This window comes from Microchirus variegatus (genome assembly GCF_963457635.1).
Source record: "Microchirus variegatus genome assembly, chromosome: 7".
Taxonomy (NCBI): Eukaryota; Metazoa; Chordata; class Actinopteri; order Pleuronectiformes; family Soleidae; genus Microchirus; species Microchirus variegatus.
The window spans coordinates 4,347,530-4,368,590 of NC_139808.1; the positions used below are offsets into that span (position 1 = coordinate 4,347,530).

Consider the following 21,061-nt stretch of genomic DNA (forward strand, 5'->3'; position numbering starts at 1 on the left):
ATTACTGTGAAATGACAGATCCACGACTTCTACGAGGGCAGCTGGAGGAGAAGGAGGTGTGTTTCCGACTCGGCCCGCGAGTCAATCATCGCTATTTGTAGCCGGCTCAAAGCTGACAGATGTAAAATCATAGTCGAGTAAAAACAAAGAAGGATCTATTCTACCGTGTTTAAACCCTGGACCTCTTTCATATTTTGCCGTTCAATATTATGAACCCTCCCAAGTTATCTAAAGATATCTGCAGAGCCAAATACATACTCACTGACGAACAATACTCCATTAATATCATTTAATGACATCCAGTAAACGGTTGTTTGCTTATTTTGTTTAGCGACAATGCTGAATTCAAGTAAGAATTAACAACAACAACAAAAAAAGAACGAGGAAAAGGTCTAAGAAAGATCCATAGCTCTCACAATCACTGGTTCAGAGAGAGTGTCCAAGATTTAAATGAATTAACTCTTTATATACATGTCAAAGGTTTGTTCTGTGTGGGATAAGAGTGCCCTCCTACTGTATATAACCTCACTACGACCACATGATTTCTCTCTCAATTCACTTCACTATGTGGAATCATCCCCAAGCTGCTACATCTTATAATAAGATAAGTCACATGTATGTATCTCGTACCTCATGGAGAAGCACAGTACTTTGCCAACAAATGCACAGTCGAGGCACAGGCAACAGTGTGACCACAGTATTTTTACCGCATGTCATCATCAAACCAATTTCAGTTTCAAATATTACCGTTAGTCAAGAAAGGAACAGCTGATTTTAGTCACAGTATTAAATGACAACAAAAAAAAAAAGTGTTATTTAAACTGTGTGCAAAAAAAAAAAACGAAGCGGACTACGTCATCGCGTGGTAACTTTTCCTTTTTTTCTTTTATCTTTTTTACAAAACAAAAATAACGCTCGCAGTCATTTGTTTCATTTGCTGTCGTGCTGTGTTTCGTGGTGTGGACGCTTCTCGGTGTTTGCTTTAAATGTTGGACTTGCAGACGGGGCAGGCAGCTCGGTCAGAGAGAGAGAGAGACGGTCTCTCGGTTAAAAATGTGTCTCCTTCTCTGAGATGGTGGATATTTTGCCATCGACCTTAAGTTTTGCATCGTTGGCAGCGTAAGGACTGAGGGCGGAGAGTTTCCCTCGCATTTTCAGATCGGGGCTGGGAGTCGTCAACTTCTTCATTCTCTGCAGAGAGAGAGAGAGACAGAAAACGGGTCAACTCTCAGTCCCTTGTGTCTTGTCAATCTTTGTGTCCTCTTCTAGCAGGATTAAGCTTATACATCTCATGTATATAATAGAGCTACTTTACCGTTAATTAAAGGTGCATTATGTAATAAATCTAAAGCAACTGTGACATAAAATCCTCCTAATATGTCACAGAGACTCAGGAATAATGTTCATATAACAAACTGAACTCACCGACAACAACAGTACAGACAAAATATTTGCATTAATAAAAAATATTTTGCAGACTGCAAATCATGTTTATGTTTTGAAATCATGTTTTGGCATGTGGCGCCACCTACCGCCGTCTACCAATCATTGCACTTAGTAGAGTCTCAGCTGCCGAGCAACCACGGGTTGCCAGTTACGTCGGGTAAAGGTATTTTGAATTTGAATGTAGTAACCGTTTTTGGCCACATTCTTACATATGGCACCTTTAATCATCACTTCTTTTGCATAACAAGTGTCGAGATACTTGAACAGGTTGGTACTGAGACGCTCCAGCAGTCGGACAAACGACATGTTTAATGCAGAATGATAGAGACAAACTAAATGAAAGACTCTTCAGTGATTATCTTTTCTTCCACCTGAGTGGATGTGAATCGGGACATGACCAAGAACATCAAGGTCATACATGACCAGAACATCAAGGTCATACATGACCAGAACATCAAGGTCATACATGACCAGAACATCAAGGTCATACATGACCAGAACATCAAGGTCATACATGACCAGAACATCAAGGTCAGACCCTCCTTTTTCCATTGTGTCTCACATCAATCAAAGACCAGAGGCTTCTGCTGAAATTTGTTTATCTGATCCACACCTTTCAATCCATAGGTGGGAGAGCATAGACAGTCTGCTGGGAGAGATACAACAGCTTCCTTCTTGAAGATCATTCAATAACAAAGTATATAAAAACCCTTTTCCAAGTGCAAAACAGCCATGGGCTTTTTATTATAGGCTCCTGTGATAGAAACTAAGGAAAATACTGTATGAATGAGTGAAAAGCTGAGAGAATTATCACTTTGTGCTGGAAAAAGAAGCAAACAAAGCAATACTAGATTTGGAGAGGGTTGTATTTTTCAGTCACGGAGCTACAATTTGTATTTGAATATGAATTAACTGTGTGTTTGTGTGTTCGTGTGTGTGTGTGTATATATTTATACCTCAGAGAAAGTGCCAGGAGTCTTCCAGATCATCCAGATGATTCCCAGAGGAATACAGACCATGGAGGACATGGCCATGAACCATCCAATACCATAGCCCCAGTCAGGGTAGGTGTACACGTTGTTGTACTTCAGCGGTTTGTATTTAATCAAGAAAAACAGGAAAATTGCCTGTGGCAGACAAAAAAACATTATGTTGGTGAAATGTGTTATTTATATGGAGAGAGAGAGAGAGAGAGAGAGAGAAATGCCTTTGTTGAATAAAGGTCATGCAACCTGTGTTAGAATTCAAGTGCTGTAGGAAATATAGTTTGTTTATAGATAAAGATGAACATTGTGTTTTCAACTCTTCATGATAGTTAGTCTGCAGCTGCAGTGCACTCACAGAGCAGATCCCTGGGGTCAAGATCATCCAGCACCACTTGATGAAGAAGACAGGTTTGTAGCCAATCATGTCCTCGATGTTCGTGTAGAATCTGTCGCTACCTGAAATCAGATTGGGTGTCACTCACGGTTTTCTCCGTGGATCGTAAAAAAAAAAAAAAATAATAATAATCATGTGACTGATGTTACTTGACAGAGTGCGGCTACACTCTTAGAAATGAGGGTTCCAAAAGGGTCCTTCTACAAGGGCTGAGGTTCTAACTTGCTTCTGAAAAACCCTTTCCCGAATAAATGGTTTTTCAAGGGTTCTTGGTAACACTAATGGTTCCAGTAAGAACCGTTTTGATCCAGAGAATAAAGGGTTTTAAAGGGGTTCCAGGTGGAACCTTTATAAAAAGGTTCTACCTGGAGCCAAAATGGGTTCTCCTATGAGGACAAGTCAAAGAACCTTATATGGCTCTACTTAGCACCCTTTATTTCTAAGAGTGTAATTTAGTAACAGAGCTGCTGATTTGATGGATAAATTAGATCAATGTCGTTCTGCATTACAGTGAAATAAAAGACACACTGAACAAAATACAATTGGTTGTTTTTAAATTGACTGTTGCTCTGATATTTAAATCCTGGAATCAAATATTATTTTAGAAATGCTTGCATGTGTTTGAGTCCGTTCTCCAGCAGAGGGCAGAGAAGAAATACAATTTACAACAAGGAGGTTTAAAAGCATGACACTAATACACAGGCTTCTATTTCCTGTGTATTCAAATATCCCAAAGGCAAACAAGTGTGTTTGTATCTCGACGTACGCGTCACATCTCCTCTTACCGTACACCCAGCCGATGCATATGGACTCAAATATGGCCACGAACAGCAAACACATCCCGCTGGCGGCGTACGAGTCGAACAGCTGGAAGACGTACATCCCTCCCTGATGGCACAAGACAGGTGTCAGTGTTTCTGTCACAGACACACACACAAGAACACAGGCTTTGGCTGGGTGACATGGAATATAATGTGAATCAGGTGTCCTTCATTAAGCCTGTCCAGCACTGATAATACTGATAAATGGAGTGAAAATGAGGATTTAATCACAATCAACATTAATGTGGAGTCAAATAAAGATCTATTTGGTACATTGTGTTTGTTTTTAAACCAATCGTGATACTTTAAATACATCTTTGTTAAGATATACAACTGTTTAAGTGGTACAATACATTAAGTTAGAGAGAATCAGTAGCAGTAACCATGGTTACAACACCATTCTACAGCCAGCTTAACTAGTCTCATATTATCTACAGGTATGCTATGTGGCATTAGTAACTTGTTTTGATTTGTATATATAAATATATTTAATTTTAGAAAGAGAAATAATAGTGTGGAAAGAACACAAACATGTTTCCATACTTTTTCCCCCTTTTCCATCCAGACCTGGAAATTACTCAGATTAAATTCCATACTTTTCCATACTTTTCCATGCTGCGTAGGAACCCTGTTAGTAACTTATAGTGATTGGCTCATTCACAGTTGCTTCATTAGTAACATCCAATTCTATTCAGTGAGGTGAAAAACCATTAATGTGGTGACCTGATAGTTCACTAAACATGTTCTTTGGATCATACCAACACCATCTGCTACTTCTCTAACTGCAAAAACATGTGTCATAAACACTCACAGTATTTCAATGCCTGAAACTGTGATCATCATCTTTAAATCAATAACATATCTTTATAATAATATAATATATTATAATATATAAAACAAAATCTGACTGAATTAGAGAGTAAGGTCAGTTAAAAATATCCTCAGAGTATCTCAGAGACTCTTTGTCTGTGTTTCAACCAGCTTTTCCACTACACTCTCACTACACTCTAGGCTCTTTGTGACCTTTTTTTGACCATTATTTATTTATGATGGCTCTTTTGCAGTAGACGAGGATAAAAAGAAGTCTGGAGTGCAGGTGGTTGTGTGTGGAAGTAAAAGCAGAGGAGACAGATGAGATGGTTTTGATGGAGCTGGGACATGGAAGAGAATGGGCGCAATGACACACAATGCAGCAGAGTAAGTACTCCACTATTCCTGTGTTGCATTAAAGGGGTTCCCTGTTTTTTTCATGAACATTACGAGCCCACTAGAGAACAGCGTAGTGCATTTACAGTAGTGGTGGTGGAGAGATGGAAAAGAAAGCTTTTAGTGGATGGAAGACCTTGATGGTGTGAGGGAGTCTGATTCTCCTCCAGCACTAAAACAATAAGATGAGAGAGGTCTTAAAAGAGAGATGATGTTGAAGATGGAACATTAGTCCGTGAACCTGAGACTGTGAACCTTCAAGAGGGGAAAGAAGGCACCAGTGGAAAAGGTCATCATCTGCATTTCTGGACTGAAATTCACCTCAGACTCGATGACGACAATGATGGAGATAGTGATGAAGATGATGACGAGTATGATAAAGATGATGATGGCCTGCCTATATAGAAATTACAATATGAATTGAAGCAACATGCTACTTAAATTGTTTTTATCTGAAATATTTGAAAGTATAAATATACTTTCAGTCTGAAAATTAAATGTTATTTGTAAAATATTAATTTTTATGCAAGTAAAAGTACATGTTTTTACAATTAAAGGTCTGACACTTTGAGTTTGACTTTGTTAAAATGCAATATATGAGCAATAATATTATACCTTGTCTCCCTCTTTCACTTTCTCTCTCCCCCATTTTTCCTTTCACCCCAACCCGTCTAGGCAGATGGCAGCATATGTTTGAGTCTGGTTCTGTCAGAGATTGTGTGAACGGTTGGGTTTCTCCTCTCACTATAATATTGTAAAAGGTTTTTGCCTTGACATACTTTATGTTGTGATTTATACAAATGAAATTGAATTTAATCGATAAACAGACACAAACATTTCCCCTACATATCATCACTTGATTCATTTGGTCCCTCAAAATACTACTCTAATGTATATTTGCCCACACATGAGCCCACCTCTGCTCATCCATGTGTGTTACTGTTCAAAGAAAACTTGAAGAGTAGTTCCTTTAACTCCAATGCAGCTATGAGCTAAGTCTTACCTCCGTACACATGATGAGGCCTATGCAGAAGGACACGATGGACATGCCTAAAATCAGCCACTCTCTGCGGTAACCTCTCCTGAACGTCTCTGGGTACATGTCCACCACAGCTGTCACCAAACTCTCCACACACACAAACTAGAATGAGAGCAAAGACATTTATTTCCCCCCAAAAAAAGGTGTGATTTTAGATTCTTTGATCAGTTTTGTTATTCTGATGTGAGGTGTGAGTCTCACCTGACTGTCCAGGCCAAGGAAGATGAGCATCATGAAGAAGAGACACGCCCAAAGAGGAGACAGCGGCATCATGGTAACAGCCTTTGGGTAAGCAATAAACGCAAGACCAGGACCTGCATTACAAACACACAGAAAAGTAAGACTTGACTTCGCACAAGTTGAAACAGTTTACAGGATGGGGACAACCCGGAAGTAAGAATATAATAAACAGCCACCAGGAGGCGACTCCACTGGTTGCAAACATAGTTCAATTTGAATGGAAGTCTATGGGAAATTGAGACTACCTATCACTTGATTTGCATGTGATAGGTAAAGTAAACATTTTCTCTAATGAGGTAATGCTCACAATCACAACTTTCACATCTTCTTTAATAGAACATGATGTCAATTTTGTTATGTTCTTATCAAGAGTAAAATAGAAGATAAATCACGGCAGAAATAAGTGAGTGACATTAGTGAACTTTCTGTTGAAAAACCTCGTCATGGCACTAAACTCTCCAAATAACCAGTGACAAGGCTTTTCCACTTGCATATAAAATATTACTTCTATCATAGTCACTTGGTAGAAGTCATACAGTATAAGTGGTCCATTAATAAAATAAGTTGAATTTTTCCCTGTTTCTTTTGTGGGTTAAACAATATCTCCAAATGTCTCTCAAAAATCACAAACGACCTGAGCTCGCTGTGATTAAATCAGATGAGACGTTGTGTTATTTACACATGACACAGGACATTACATTTGGTGACAGCCCCTTAAGAAACACATGATCTAAAGCATCAAGCACTGCCCTTCCCAAAACCTCTCACTCTGTCAAATTCAATAAATCATTGATGCTAACTTTAATAAATCATACTGTTGTGGTTCAAGTAAGAGTGTGGACTTATATAACTGTTGTAACCATATTTCCAGAATAACTGCTTTAACCATTGTACCAGAATAGGGTGAATGGGGACACACTTATTCTTACAGCCTTCTCTTGTCTGCTTTATATCATGTGTATGGCCATATTCTAACTTTTAAAGATGTTACTTTAGAACTTCGATACATGATCGTAAAGTGTTTTATTCTCTCACCAGATTCTGCCACAGCTTCGATGGGAACATTCTGTTCAAAGGCCATGAATCCCAGCACAGAGAAGATGGCAAAACCTGCCACGAAGCTGGTGCCGCTGTTCAGACAACACAGCATGATGCAGTCCCTGTGGAGCAAGACAGAGGCAGACGTCACACTTACGGTCACAGTTGTCTCCGGGACACACACGTACAATACAAGCAACACAGATAATCTAATCCCTCGTTTAAGTATTCAGCGTTTATACGGCGATATCATGCAGCCTCTCAACTTACCAGAAGCCAAAGTCTTACCTGTAGCAGTTATTGTTGTAGGAGTTGTAACTTCCCAGAGCAGTGAGACAGCCCAAGCAGATGGCGTAGGAGAAGAAGATCTGTGTCCCTGCATCCACCCATACCTGAGGGAGAAGTGGCCATGCAGCAGTAGATAGAGAAAAGTGTTTCAGTAAAAGCGAAACCTCCAGATCAGATCATCTTATTTCTTATTCTATGATGTGTTACACTCTAAATTGACCATAGGTGTGAGTGAATGGTTGTGGCTCTGTGATGGGCAGATATGCTGTCCAGGGTGTGACCCACCTATCGCCCTCATGTCAGATTGGCACAGCTCCCCCCACGACCCTCATGTGGAGGATAAAGCAGCAGAATGCTTGAGTGTTTCAACACAAAGCCTTAATCTGAGCATTTGACTTTTGAGTATTGGAGAGTATTTTGTCTTGACTGCTGAATGGGCATGTTTTTTTAATCCCACTGCTATTAAAGTGCTCTCAACTTGAACATACTTTACAAATTCCACATTTCTGTGTGCGAGAGCAAAACAAGGTAAACGCTAGTTCGAATTTTCATTGTTGTTATGTTTGATTGCTTTAGTTTTAAGTCCAAATGTGCATCGGAAAGTTTAATTATTTGATCCTAAATTTGAGAAGCAACAAGCTAATCCGATGCTTTTATGTAAATGGAAATATTAAATATTATGTCATTTTGAAATGAATTGGGAAATAAGACGCAGCATTTATATAAACTCCAAAAATTGTATCCAAATATAAAGTATCTGAATATGATGTTTGTTATGACTTATTGTGTATTAAGGCATAATAGAACAACTAAACCAGAGTAGTTAACACATGTACATGAGTATTTACATATGTGCCATACCTGAATGAGACAATGGTAAATGTACATGTTGGTAGAATTTAGTCTGTAGTTGTAGCACAGGCTCCTAGAACCCACAGGATAACATGGGGTGCGAGTGAATTCAAACTTAATGCAGCATGGCTCTCTGAAAACTCTCCCACATCACCATTCAGCCACTAATCTCATTTCCCCACTGAGAGACAATTAACAAACGCACAGTCTTTGCTCCCTCCTGGGAGTAACCACGGTAACTTCTGTGACCTCACAAACACAGGACTGTTCCTGTGGAAGAACAAGCCTTTCTCTCCTAATGTTCATTAATGTTCCCTTTAGTTCACCCTCGGCTGATAGCCGCACCGCGCACTGAAACCTTAAAGGCCCAGGCTTCCGAGAGAATCACTTGTTGATGTTGTGCCTAATTTGGTCGGCTTGTGTTTGGTTATGTTGAGACTGTGGCTCCAGGAAACTTTTCTACAGTGTGAAAGCTGGATGTCATGGGTTCTAGTGTGATCCTCACTTTACCCTATTTGGTTTTTATGAGTGAGATCCATTAATATTGGATATTTTAATGATAAACCCAGCCTTAAGACATTCAGATGAATTAAATTAACTTAATTTTGCCCCCAAATTGACCTCCGAGACAATTACCAATTAATACTAATTAATGTCCATATTAATATATATATATATATATACTATTATTCAAGTGATGAGAACCTGCAATGGGGATGCATAGTTCCAAAACGATCAAATGTTGCATTTATTATTTAAAAAATACTTTGCTTTGACTAATAATTGTATGATTTATTCAAAGTAGTACACGAAAAAAACCCACTTTATTATTTACTTCAATGCAGAAAAGTGCATGCAGAAATCATTTCTTTCTTCTTCTTTTGCTGCTTTCTTTCTGTGTTTTTTTTGCATCATCCTGGATTATCTGCTGCATACGCTTACGCTCATGTTCCACATTGTAAATACCAATGAGGAGATATAATCAAGATGTGATATCGTATACATCAGTTTTTTCCATACAAATAAAGGAGAAAACACAGGCAATCACTTGTATATTAAGCTTTGAACAAAGTGGAAACAGCCGTCATTGTTGTGTGATGACATTCAGCATTGTACTTTAACCCTGAATCAAATATCTATCTTTCTGTTTGGCTATTGGTTAGGACAATATGTCATGGCTCTGACATTTGGATATCTACTGAGCATCCAAAAGAATTTGTCGCAGGTTAACATTTTGACTGTATTGAATCACCTGAGCCTACACAGTTGGTGTGACCCAGGTTTGTGACCCGGTCGGAACAAGGGCATTTGTGCATGCGGTTTACATGTTCTCCCCATGCATGCATGGACTTTCTCCCACAGTCCAAAGCTTAAGTGGACTCTCCACACTCTTAGAAATAAGGGTTCCCAAAAGGGTCCTGCTACAAGGGGTTCTACCTGGAACCATTTGCTTCTGAAAATACCCTCTCCCAAAGAAAGGGTTTTTCAATGGTTCTTGGTAACACTAATGGTTCCAGTAAGAACCAACCCCTTTCCCTGAATAAAGAGTTTTAAAATGCTTCTTGGTGGAACCCTCCAAAAGGGTTCCAGGTGGAACCCTCCAAAAGCCTTTCGCCCTATATCAGCTGTGATTGGCACTAGCGCCCCCTCCTGTGGAGGATGTAAAGTGGTGGACAATGAATGGATGAATTGCCTGATTACATGTTATGGTCTTGCTGATTTTCCCAGCTACTTTTAAGTTACCAGACAACATCCTGGCTCCTGCTGTTTTGAGGAAAAAAAAGAAAACCAAACAAAAGAGGCAAACAGCACTCGCAGGTGTAAATCATGGAAGGACAACAGTGATGACCGGGGAGTATGAGAGAGGGATAAGTGGTCAGAGTTGATGAAGGACTGGTGGACAGTGAGAGGGAGCGACACAGACACGGAGAGAGAAAGGTATAGCAAAGAAGAAAAGAGGGGAGGCCATGATTACAGGGTAAAATATAGCCATACAGACACACACACACACACACACACACTCTACACGGCCTGTGGAACAGAACAGAGCCCTGATTGTCCTCAACGAAGCTAATTTAACACTCTGGTGTCAGAAGTAATGTCTTCCTCTGCTGAACAGCAGCACTTCTTTATCACCACCTCCTTCAGTCTCTCGTGCCTCTGTTTGGATTTTATGTTCATCCTTTTTTTTTCTGACTTCTTCAACTTTATCACTTTTTAAAATTTGTCTAGCATTGTACAATATGTACCTATACATATTACTTTTAGGGCTAAATTAAACTTGCTTCCTTTCTCCCTGTATCGATGGAAATGTTCTGTTTTTATAGAAGTTTTTAATATTGCATGATACTGTATGTTCTTAACGCTCATCTAATCACAAGGTGATGGTCTGTCTATATAATGCTGGTCAAAATGCATATGTAATTATCCATCCATCCATCCATCCATTATCTACCACATTATCCTCCACCTGACAGTTTGCCAGTCCATCGCAGGGCCACAAAATTTTTTTCTCATTATTACTTTCTTGGCGTCTCACTCCAATGATTCACTTCTAGCTGTGAAGTGCGTGAAAATGAGAGAAGACGAAAGCTTCTTGGAATGCTGTGATATGTAAGAGAGCTACACATTTTGTACAGGTATGAAAATATGATATAAAAGATGCCCAGTTAGAAAACAGGCACTGGTGTCACATTATTTTGTGTTCGGTGCTTCAGAGTTTGATTCCCAACTTGAGTGAGAACTTTTGTGCCATTTACAATTAACATGAATATCTGATGTATCTGTATGTGCTCGTAGTGTTGCCGCACAGCAAAAAGGTTGCTGGTTCAAGTCCCGGTTCAATTGAGGGCTTTTCTGCATAGAGTTTGCATGCTCTCCCTGTGTGAGTGTGGGTTTTCTCTGGGTACTACAGTTTCCTCCCACAGTCCAAAAACATGCAAAGGTTAATTGGACATTCTAAATTGACCATAGGTCATAGACCCTGCACCCTATGTCAGCTGGGATTGGCTCCAGCGACCCCACAACCCTCTTGTGGAGGATAAATAATGAATGAATGGATCTGATTTTCAGGCCAAATACATGTACGCATATGTATTTTATATTTAAAATTTTACCTTTGCTACAATTATTTGCATTTTATTGAAAACAACCATCAGTACAGCTGTTAATCTATACAAAAAATATTAAACTACTGACAAAAAAAGTGACATCACATAATAAGTAATGAATTTACATTATCTGTCATATTAAATTTATCTGTCATCATGTCAAGTTCATAGTGTAGAAATGTCTCACTCAGCTGTTCAGTCATCTAACTGAACGCTGTCATCAACCCCAATCCAATGACATGTTTCTAGTGCGCTGTTGCATAGCAACACAAGCCATCTTCAAATGAGGTCAAAAAGTCTTCTCTGTGTGTATGACTTTTATGTTAATGCACCACCTCAATTACCCTTAAATCTATTTACCGCTCATGTCCTCACCAGCAGGAAAACGTCAACCTTGCTATGACAATCATATTCAATTCTGTATTAAACCAAGCATGACTATGAGTGGAGAGTAAAGTAAACTACATGCAACAGCTCTCTTTTTTACTCTTAAACTCTCTACATTTTAGATTAAAGTGTATGGTACAGTAAAGATTGTGCACAAAAATAAATAAATGATGATAAAAAATGGTTCCAGGTAGAACCTCAGCCCTTGTAGAAGGACCCTTTTGGATCCCTTATTTCTAAGAGTGTACTACTTTCCTTGATGATTGGTGATGGCATAATCCATAATGTGATACTAGATAGATGGTTCAAGCCTACCTGAGGGTCCGAGAGACGTGAAATGTCTGGGTAGAGGTAGAACTTGATGCCATCCCATGCTCCCGGCAGCGTTATTCCTCTGACCAGCAGGACCAACAACATCGCATACGGAAAGGTAGCTGTCACATATACAACCTGCAGAAATGAAATACAGACATTTTTGGAGATTACAGAGACAAACAGTTAAATGTCAGATTGCATTGGTTCAAAAAAACTTGCTAACAATAGTAAAAAAAAAATGAAAGGCCCCATGTTCTATAAAGTTATAGAGAAATCAATCAAAACAATCCACATTGAAATACATATCCAGTCAATCAGAAGAGTGGCTCAGGTATCAGCACAAAAAACAAAAAAGTATCTCGGAATGACTTGAAATTTATCACGATAATAGTCGGCATCGCCCCGAACAAGGATCAGTTGAAAATATTTGCAAACCTCTTAAGAAATAATTTTAATTAATTTTTGAAATTCAGCAAAGGATCCATTTGCCCTGATGCACTTTGACAGTGAGCTGACTTTCTTCAAAAAAACAAAAAGTTTCTCGGAATTACTTGAAATTCACCATCATAATAGTCGGCATCGCTCCGAACAAGGATCCATTGAAAAAATTTGCAAACGTCTTAAGGAATAATTTAAATGAATTTTTTAAATTCAGGAAATGATCCATCTGCCCTGATGCACTTTGACAGTGAGCCGACTTTAGTCTCAAAAACAAAAAGTATCTCGGAATGACTTGACATTTACCATCATAATAGTCAGCATCGCCCTGAACACGGATGCGTTGAAAATATATGCAAACCTCTTAAGGAATAATTTTAATGAATCTTTGAAATTCAAGAAATGATCCATTTGCCCTGATGCACTTTAACACTGAGCTGGATTTAGTCTCAAAAACAAAAAGTATCTCGGAATTAGTGTTGTGTCGGTCAGGAGTGATTCGTTCGAAAGTATGAACCATTTGAGTGGACGAACTGAATGGGATCACTTCATGAACTGATTCGTTCCATTTTTACAAACGAAGTGAGAGACAGAGAGGAGGTGAACTGACAATGAGGTACGAACTGACACACAGAGAACTGGTGTACTGGCGCTGAGGTACGAACTGACACACAGGGAGGAGGTGAACTGACGCTGAGGTACGAACTGACACACAGGGAGGAGGTGAACTGACGCTGAGGTACGAACTGACACACAGGGAGGAGGTGAACTGACGCTGAGGTACGAACTGACACACAGGGAGTAGGTGAACTGACGCTGAGAGACGAACTGACACACAAGGAGGAGGTGAACTGATGCTGAGGTACGAACTGACACAGGGAGAGCAGGTGAACTGACGCTGAGAGACTAACTGACATACAGGGAGGAGGTGAACTGATGCTGAGGTACGAACTGACATACAGGGAGGAGGTGAACTGATGCTGAGGTACGAACTGACACAGGGAGAGCAGGTGAACTGACGTTGAGAGACGAACTGACATACAGGGAGGAGGTGAACTGATGCTGAGGTACGAACTGACATACAGGGAGGAGGTGAACTGATGCTGAGGTACGAACTGACACAGGGAGAGCAGGTGAACTGACGTTGAGAGACGAACTGACATACAGGGAGGAGGTGAACTGATGCTGAGGTACGAACTGACACACAGGGAGAGCAGGTGAACTGACGCTGAGGGACGAACTGACATACAGGGAGGAGGTGAACTGATGCTGAGGTACGAACTGACACAGGGAGAGCAGGTGAACTGACGCTGAGAGACGAACTGACATACAGGGAGGAGGTGAACTGATGCTGAGGTACGAACTGACACACAGGGAGGAGGTGAACTGACGCTGAGAGACGAACTGACACACAGGGAGGAGGTGAACTGACGCTGAGAGACGAACTGACACACAGGGAGGAGGTTTTTACAGGGCAAAACTGTAAATTTCAGTGAAAGTAAAAAGATGTTCATTTTCCAGTAACATAATGGCAACCCAGCTGCCAGTTCTTTACTGTTTTTTTTACAGGAACATTTCTAACAGTGTACTGAAGCTTTTATTGAGCTATTTGAGGTTTGCAGAATTGTGCTAAACATCTCAAGACTCTTGAAAAAAAATCCTGGCCTCTTGGAAGGCATAGGCAGGCAGGCAGGCAGGCAACATACATCCCCCTGGCTTGCTGGCACTCAGTCAAAGTCCAATTGAGGACAGAACAGAGCAGAGCCAGGCCAGGAGACTGAAAAGAAAAGAAGGCTCCTCTGGCCCCATCTCTTAAAACAGGAGAAGCCCAGAGAAGTGATGCTGGCAGTGTGGGAAAATGTGCTGCTCTTTGAAGCATGCACAGAAGTGCATGATCACCCCCCCACACACACACACACACACACACACACTCTTCATTCACAAAATAAAGTCGGTGTGCAGCACATACTACAAGAACAGGCAAGATGAAGTATTTACCCACACACTGACTGGTCACACTACTGTACAACACTGAGCAGCAGTTTTATGAATGGAAGCTTTGTAGAATTAGAAGCAGTGAACTTCTTAATTAAACAAGAGGTTGAGTCCATGGTTACAGTGAATATTGTGTTGTTTAAATGACAAATAAAAACATTTATCTTCACAAATTGATGATTGACTTTTACTTTAAAATCCCTGACTGGACTTAAATGTATAGAAATGAATCAAATCCTAAAAAGAGGAAGTGTCTGAACAGTAAGAAATAGAATCCAGGAGACTTAATTAGACTGCCCTCTCTAAGCTGCTAATCCCGGTGTTTCCTGCAGGAAAAGTGTGGGAAAACTTGTTTCCCGCACAACAGATCCCTCCTTTAATTTGTCAAACGAAACGATTACACATCCTAAACCTTCTCTACCCGCTTCCTGCTCATCACTCCTGAGCTCAAAGGCCAATATTGCTCCACATGCTCCTTCAAGCTCACCACGGGCAAACATTTAAGCCGCCACAAATTTACTGGTCAAACTTGCCCCTGCCTTGCCATAAATCTAACAGGAGGGCTTAAAAGTGAGAATGGCCAACAAACATGGCCAACAAAAGCAAACGGCTGAGTCTGAACTGAATGGATCGTGGGGTCTGTGGAGAAGAAAGCGCCTCTCTCTTGCTCCCTTGCGGTTGATTTCTCATCGCAGGAAAGAGAGAGAGAAAGAGAGAGGGCCAGAGGCAGCGTATACTCTGCATGCTCCTCATGAACACTCTCCTTTCCCCCATTGAATACAGGAATCAATCTTGGACCAGCTGCTAAAGCCCAGCCATGAAGAAGCATTCACCCCCTTCTTACTCCACAGCCAGACAAAAGACACTTCAGGGAGATATAGGTATTGCTGCTTGGTTGTTTTTCCTTCATCATGTAGAATGTGAAGCCATTCATTTTTCTTTCTTCTACTTCTTTCTTGCATCCCCTGCTTTTCTTACTCTATTTTTTAATAGAGTTTCTCAGGTGCAGACTCCAGTCCACACTGTCCTCCCCAAGGCTTAGAGGAGGCTTGAGGACACTGAAGTAGACAGGTAATGGGAACAATATTTTTGTCCTCCACTTCCAATGAGGGAGTTGTTTTAAAGTAAGGGTAAATGCTTGAGCTTGTGGCTACTACAGTGTTGTGACAAAATATTAAAACTGCTCCAGTGAATACAAACCAACATAGCACCTCCACTTGTCTGTAAAGACAAATATAAATGTACAAAGTCCCCCATCATGAGTTGAACTGTGTGGTAACAGCATATATAACACACACAGTTCATCGAGCCGTGCCAATATGAGGCCGTGTCACTCTTTCCACGAAGACTCACGCAGACACATGGTGGTAAACACGCATGACTCTTCGTCTTTTACCTTGCCAGTCGACTTGGGTCCCTTCCAGATGCAGAAGTAGCAGATGAACCAAGCCAGAGCCAGACACATGGCCAGCTCCCACCGCACTCCCCCCATGTGCTCAATACCATCTGATATCTTCAGTACTCTGCGTCTGTTGTGACAAAGGAAACATCAGAAGATCACTAAGTTCCAGTTCAATCCAATAAAGTGCTCTGATTTATATATGAACAGTATATAAGTAATAGATGGTTGATGTTTGAGGTTTCCCAGTATCAATAGTGATTTCATTCCACTGCCACTTAGCCAGATTCCGTAAGAATACACTCTCTAACTTCTACTTTGTAAACTTTGGTGCCCCAAACGGTTTCAGGTGTAGACTTATTATTGTTTGGTCGTCTTCTTTAAGACATTACAGAAACAAGATGCAGCACTTTACAGATGAAGAAGTAGACGTTTAAAGCAATAGCGCATAATCTTTGGTGAGGTTTGTTGTTGATTATTATTATTATTGTGCCAATGACATAAAATTACTTTTATTCTGCATCTTTCATCTGAAAACAGGCAGTACTATCAGACCTGACAGAGGGCGCATAAGCGTGTATACACTGGCAGCTCACAGGTGGGCTGGAACAAAAAGCTTTTCCCCTGTCAAACTGGGTTTTTTTGAACAGCAGAATACACCTCTTCTTCTATTTTTATGTACACACTTCTTTGTGTTTTCACACAAAGCACATCATGGCCATTGAAACAAAGTGGAAAACTATGTTTTATAGCATAATAGGGCAACAGACCCATACATGCACAGCTTTTCTCTCAGGAAAAGTCTATTTCTGCAAAGCAGCCAGCTAAAATGTACACTCCCCTTGGTCAGCAGGACAAGCGTAGCCTGTTCCACTTTAACAGTCATTAATATGGCTGCGCCGACCACGCCATGCATCCTCTCTCTGTCAGTGACTAAAAGAGAGACACAAGACATGGAGTGGATTGGCCAGAATTACAAGACAACCCTATTCACCCGCTGTGATTCACAGTACTAGCACATTTTAGCTGTGGGCAGTTTGCTAACTGTAAATTTTGCAAGCAGCCATCGCTTCCACAAGGAACGTGCAGTCATAAAGATGTGGGTATAGTGTGGCAACAATCCTGCCCACAGACTCCACAGCCCACATTAAGACTGACAACTCACTTTCCACCTTTCATCTAATAGTGTTGACTTGAAAGTGCAGAGTAGATTTCTCCGACAACAACAAGACCTCCTCCCTTCTGCTGGATAACCTCTGAAATGAGAACAAGTTTCTACTGGGTAGAAGTCGAATGCTGAAGTCAAAATGGCCAACAAACTACTGTTTAAGACATTTTAGTTTGTATAATGCATCACTTTAAACTGCTTTTCGGCACCATAGATAATAATATATCTAGTCTGCTCCACTGTAACGATCACAAACAGCCAATTAAAATTGCTTGTGGACAATTTCATAAGTCAACCACATCCACATGGGCTAAAGAAGGGTTCAGTTCAGTAGAATTTCTACATTACTGCAAAAAAAATAAAATGTATGCATTTCTTTTTCCACTGCTGAGGTGAACAACATCATCATAGTTAAGAGTAAGAATCTCTAGTCCTCTAATAGGAAAACTCAACTGTCTGTCCTTGCCTATTTAAATAGAGCTATGGTTCTATATTTTTGTGCTGCCCCCTAGATTGTAAACCTACCAATCTTAAGTCCCATTCTACTTTTACAGTGTGGATGTCAGGCTCCAGGCAATACTATAATAATTCCCAATAATAACAGTGTGAACTGTCAGTGGTGGTGAATTCACAGTTAATTTCCTGTTTGTGGAAGCAAAGCCTGGCAACGGCGTTGATGAGGATAAGAAGTGAGAGTCGGGGGGCCACAGAAATCCATGGCGCTGCCAAAGCTTTGCCACCGAGTTCACCCGCACAGCTCCTGACTAACCATTGATCATCATGACATGTTCTTGGTGGCCGGCCACAGGCTTGGTCCAACTCAGCCCCCCTGGCTGTCCTCGAACAACCAAAAGGCCAAGATGTGAACACTAATGTGTGTAAATATACTCGCCCACGGAGTAAAGTGTAGGTGAAATGATTTTATGTGGCTGAATGGAGCAGCAACTTGCCTCACATAGCAGTGTTTATGTGAAGTTCTGGTGTGAACGGCTATCTATCTATCTATCTATCTATCTATCTATCTATCTATCTATCTATCTATCTATCTATCTATCTATCTATCTATCTATCTATCTATCTATCTATTAGCTTAAAGTTAGCTAAAAGAAGGTATTGCTATCTATCTATCTATTAGCTTAAAGTTAGCAAAAAGAAGGCATTGCTTTCTATCTGTCTGTCTGTCTGTCTGTCTGTCTGTCTGTCTGTCTATCTATCTATCTATCTATCTATCTATCAGCTTAAAGTTAGCTAAAATAAGGCATTGCTATCTATCTATCTATCTATCTATCTATCTATCTATCTATCTATCTATCTATCTATCTATCTATCTATCTATCTATCTATCTATCTATCTATCTATCTATCTATCTATCAGCTTAAAGTTAGCTAAAAGAAGGCATTGCTATGTATCTATCTCTCTATAAGCTTAAGGTTAGCTAAAAGAAGACATTGCTTGCTATCTATCGGGGTCGTACCTATGTTCCCCGGGTCCTATGTTCCCCGTTTTTCCCAAAAAAGGTCCACTTTGTATGTGACAGGGGATCTATCTATCTATCTATCTATCTATCTATCTATCTATCTATCTATCTATCTATCTATCTATCTATCTATCTATCTATCTATCTATCTATCTATCTATCTATCTATCTATCTATCTATCTATCTATCTATCTAGGCATCGCTATCTAAAATAAGACTTTCTAGAGAAGACATTGCTAGCTAAAAGAAGACATTCTTTCTAACTTTTTATGTAGTCTGTCATTTAAGTTGATCTTTTTGCCCAAAATGTGATGTTTTTATTGCTGTAAATACTGTATTTATACAGTAGATTGTGTAAAGATTTATCAGTGAGCTCAAAATGAGCTTCTACCAAGCTGCGTAAACATGGCCTCTGGCAGTGAGACAGGAAGTGTGGTCAGCTCGACACGCAGACTCTGCTGCCATAAACACAGCTCTAGCTGGGAGACAGCTGGCCCACTAGAGCACGCTGACACACAAATATGAAAAGGGCTGACTAATTATTGGGGGAAAGGTTGCGGGGGTGACGCCGTCAAACAGTGTGGTGGCGAAGGCAGCTCAGCTTGTCAACAATATTCTCGATTTTGAAATCAAAATGCGGTGTTAATGGGATTTTTTTTGTCAGGAAAGTTTTGTTAACATTTCAAGATAATTGTTGTTTCAATGTGAATGTAACGAATAATATGTATAAGATGGTGATGATGTCATGACATAATTAGAAATAAAATTGTACTCACTCCCAGAACTCAATGACGGGAGATGTTGCGTTAATGTTTGTGATGTTGGTGGCATTTTCTCCATAATAGTCAACACAGTTTTCTGTGGAAACACAAAAGCAGGCATGAGCATTTTTGGAAGCAGGTGTGACACAACAAATCTTCATTTTCTCAAGAAACAAACAAAGAGACACAAACAAAAGGATGTACACGATGATTAATGGCTTCTCTTCCTACCTGTATTCCAGTAGTGTCCACAACCAGCCCAAGGAAGCTCGGTAGTGAAACAGTTGAAGAGGTAGAAGATTGCCCAGGCTAGGATAACTACATAGTACACGTTTAGATGAGCTTCAATCACCTGGGTAGCATAGCCGATACCTGACAAGGCAAAAGATTTGATTATGAACTCAATTTCAGTGCAACATAATCATACGTGATTAAAGTTGGTTTGCGATCTGTGAGCAAAATGTCAGCTTCAGTTTGTTCCAATGAGCTCTGGTCAGTTTGTTAAAGTCCAGACAGTGTGACGGTGAACCAACACACGCCCTGAACTAAATGGAGTTCAGCCATGACTACTGTGATTATTTACACCTGCGATTGAGCGTGTTCTCACCCTCAAACAGTGGGCAGACCTTCCTCCAGCAGGTGATGCCTCCTTCACTGGTGAACTGACCCAGGGCGGTTTCAAGGAAAAACACCGGGATACCACAACACACGAAGAAGATGACGTACGGGACGAAGAACGCACCTTAAAACAAACGAAGAGAAAAACAAACAATGGTTTTGAATAATGGTTTAGAAGTCTAAAAGCATAAGTTCAAAATGTAATTCAATTCCAAATAATAATTCAATGATGTCACACTACAGCATGTCCTTTTAAGGTTATGAGTAAAGGTGCCTAACGGGGAACCCCAACGCTTTTAGTGACATGACTGTACATGTATAATGGATGCAAATAATAAAAGAAACATGACATAATGCCACTTCTGCTTGCTCACGGTCAAATGCACCTCCTCCTGTGGTGCAGTAGAGAGTAACAGATCTTCCCTCACCAACTGTACTCACGATTTTCACGTCTTTTCCGATCTTGTCTAAACTCTTCTTACAGGTTGCTATTGTCGTCCTTCTTGCAAGATTTAGAGAGTTGTAGCACTAAAAACAAACCTTTCACATTAGTTATGTTTCTCAGGTTGACAGAAAGCGTTCGTACCTCCTCCGTTCTTGTAGCAGAGGTAGGGAAACCTCCAGACGTTGCCCAGCCCGATGATCTCTCCAGCCACAGACAAGACAAACTCAATCTTGTTGTTCCAATGGCCCCTCTCGTTGTACTGTCCATTCTCAAGGCTGGAGCTGGACCCTTCTGGGTCTCTGCCATCCTCCGGTTTACCGTTTATAACGGGCCCACTTTTCTCAGCTGTCATGACTCTCCAGCAGCCTGCTGAACAAGAGACAAGAGAGAAAACACACACGATACGATCGATATCAGATATGGGCAAACGCGCCAAGATCTGCCGATAGTTGCCGAAAAAGCTGCTACCTACTTGACTTCTATGAGCGCCCCCTAGAGCTTTTATTTTTGATGCTTATTTATTTTGCACAAAAAATATATTTTATATCCACCTCTGCAGTTGGGCAAAAGGAAAGACGTACATATCGGTATTGGTTATCGGCCCCAGCACTCCCAATTTATCGGCATATCAGCTAT

The 21,061-nt window shown here is 40.4% G+C and overlaps 1 protein-coding gene across 1 annotated transcript; it reads right to left on the minus strand.

The window, feature by feature from the left end:
* Positions 1–1,047: 1,047 nt before the first annotated feature.
* On the minus strand, positions 1,048–20,777 carry slc6a11b (solute carrier family 6 member 11b; the record flags this gene model as incomplete). Its single annotated transcript, XM_083892435.1, has 14 exons — positions 1,048–1,191; positions 2,403–2,573; positions 2,788–2,888; positions 3,612–3,714; positions 5,857–5,994; positions 6,094–6,206; positions 7,168–7,292; positions 7,459–7,562; positions 12,123–12,257; positions 15,952–16,084; positions 19,378–19,459; positions 19,594–19,734; positions 19,970–20,104; positions 20,567–20,777. 14 exons carry the CDS (start codon positions 20,775–20,777, stop codon positions 1,048–1,050), a joined length of 1,836 nt encoding a protein of 611 aa, XP_083748561.1.
* Positions 20,778–21,061: the final 284 nt, after the last annotated feature.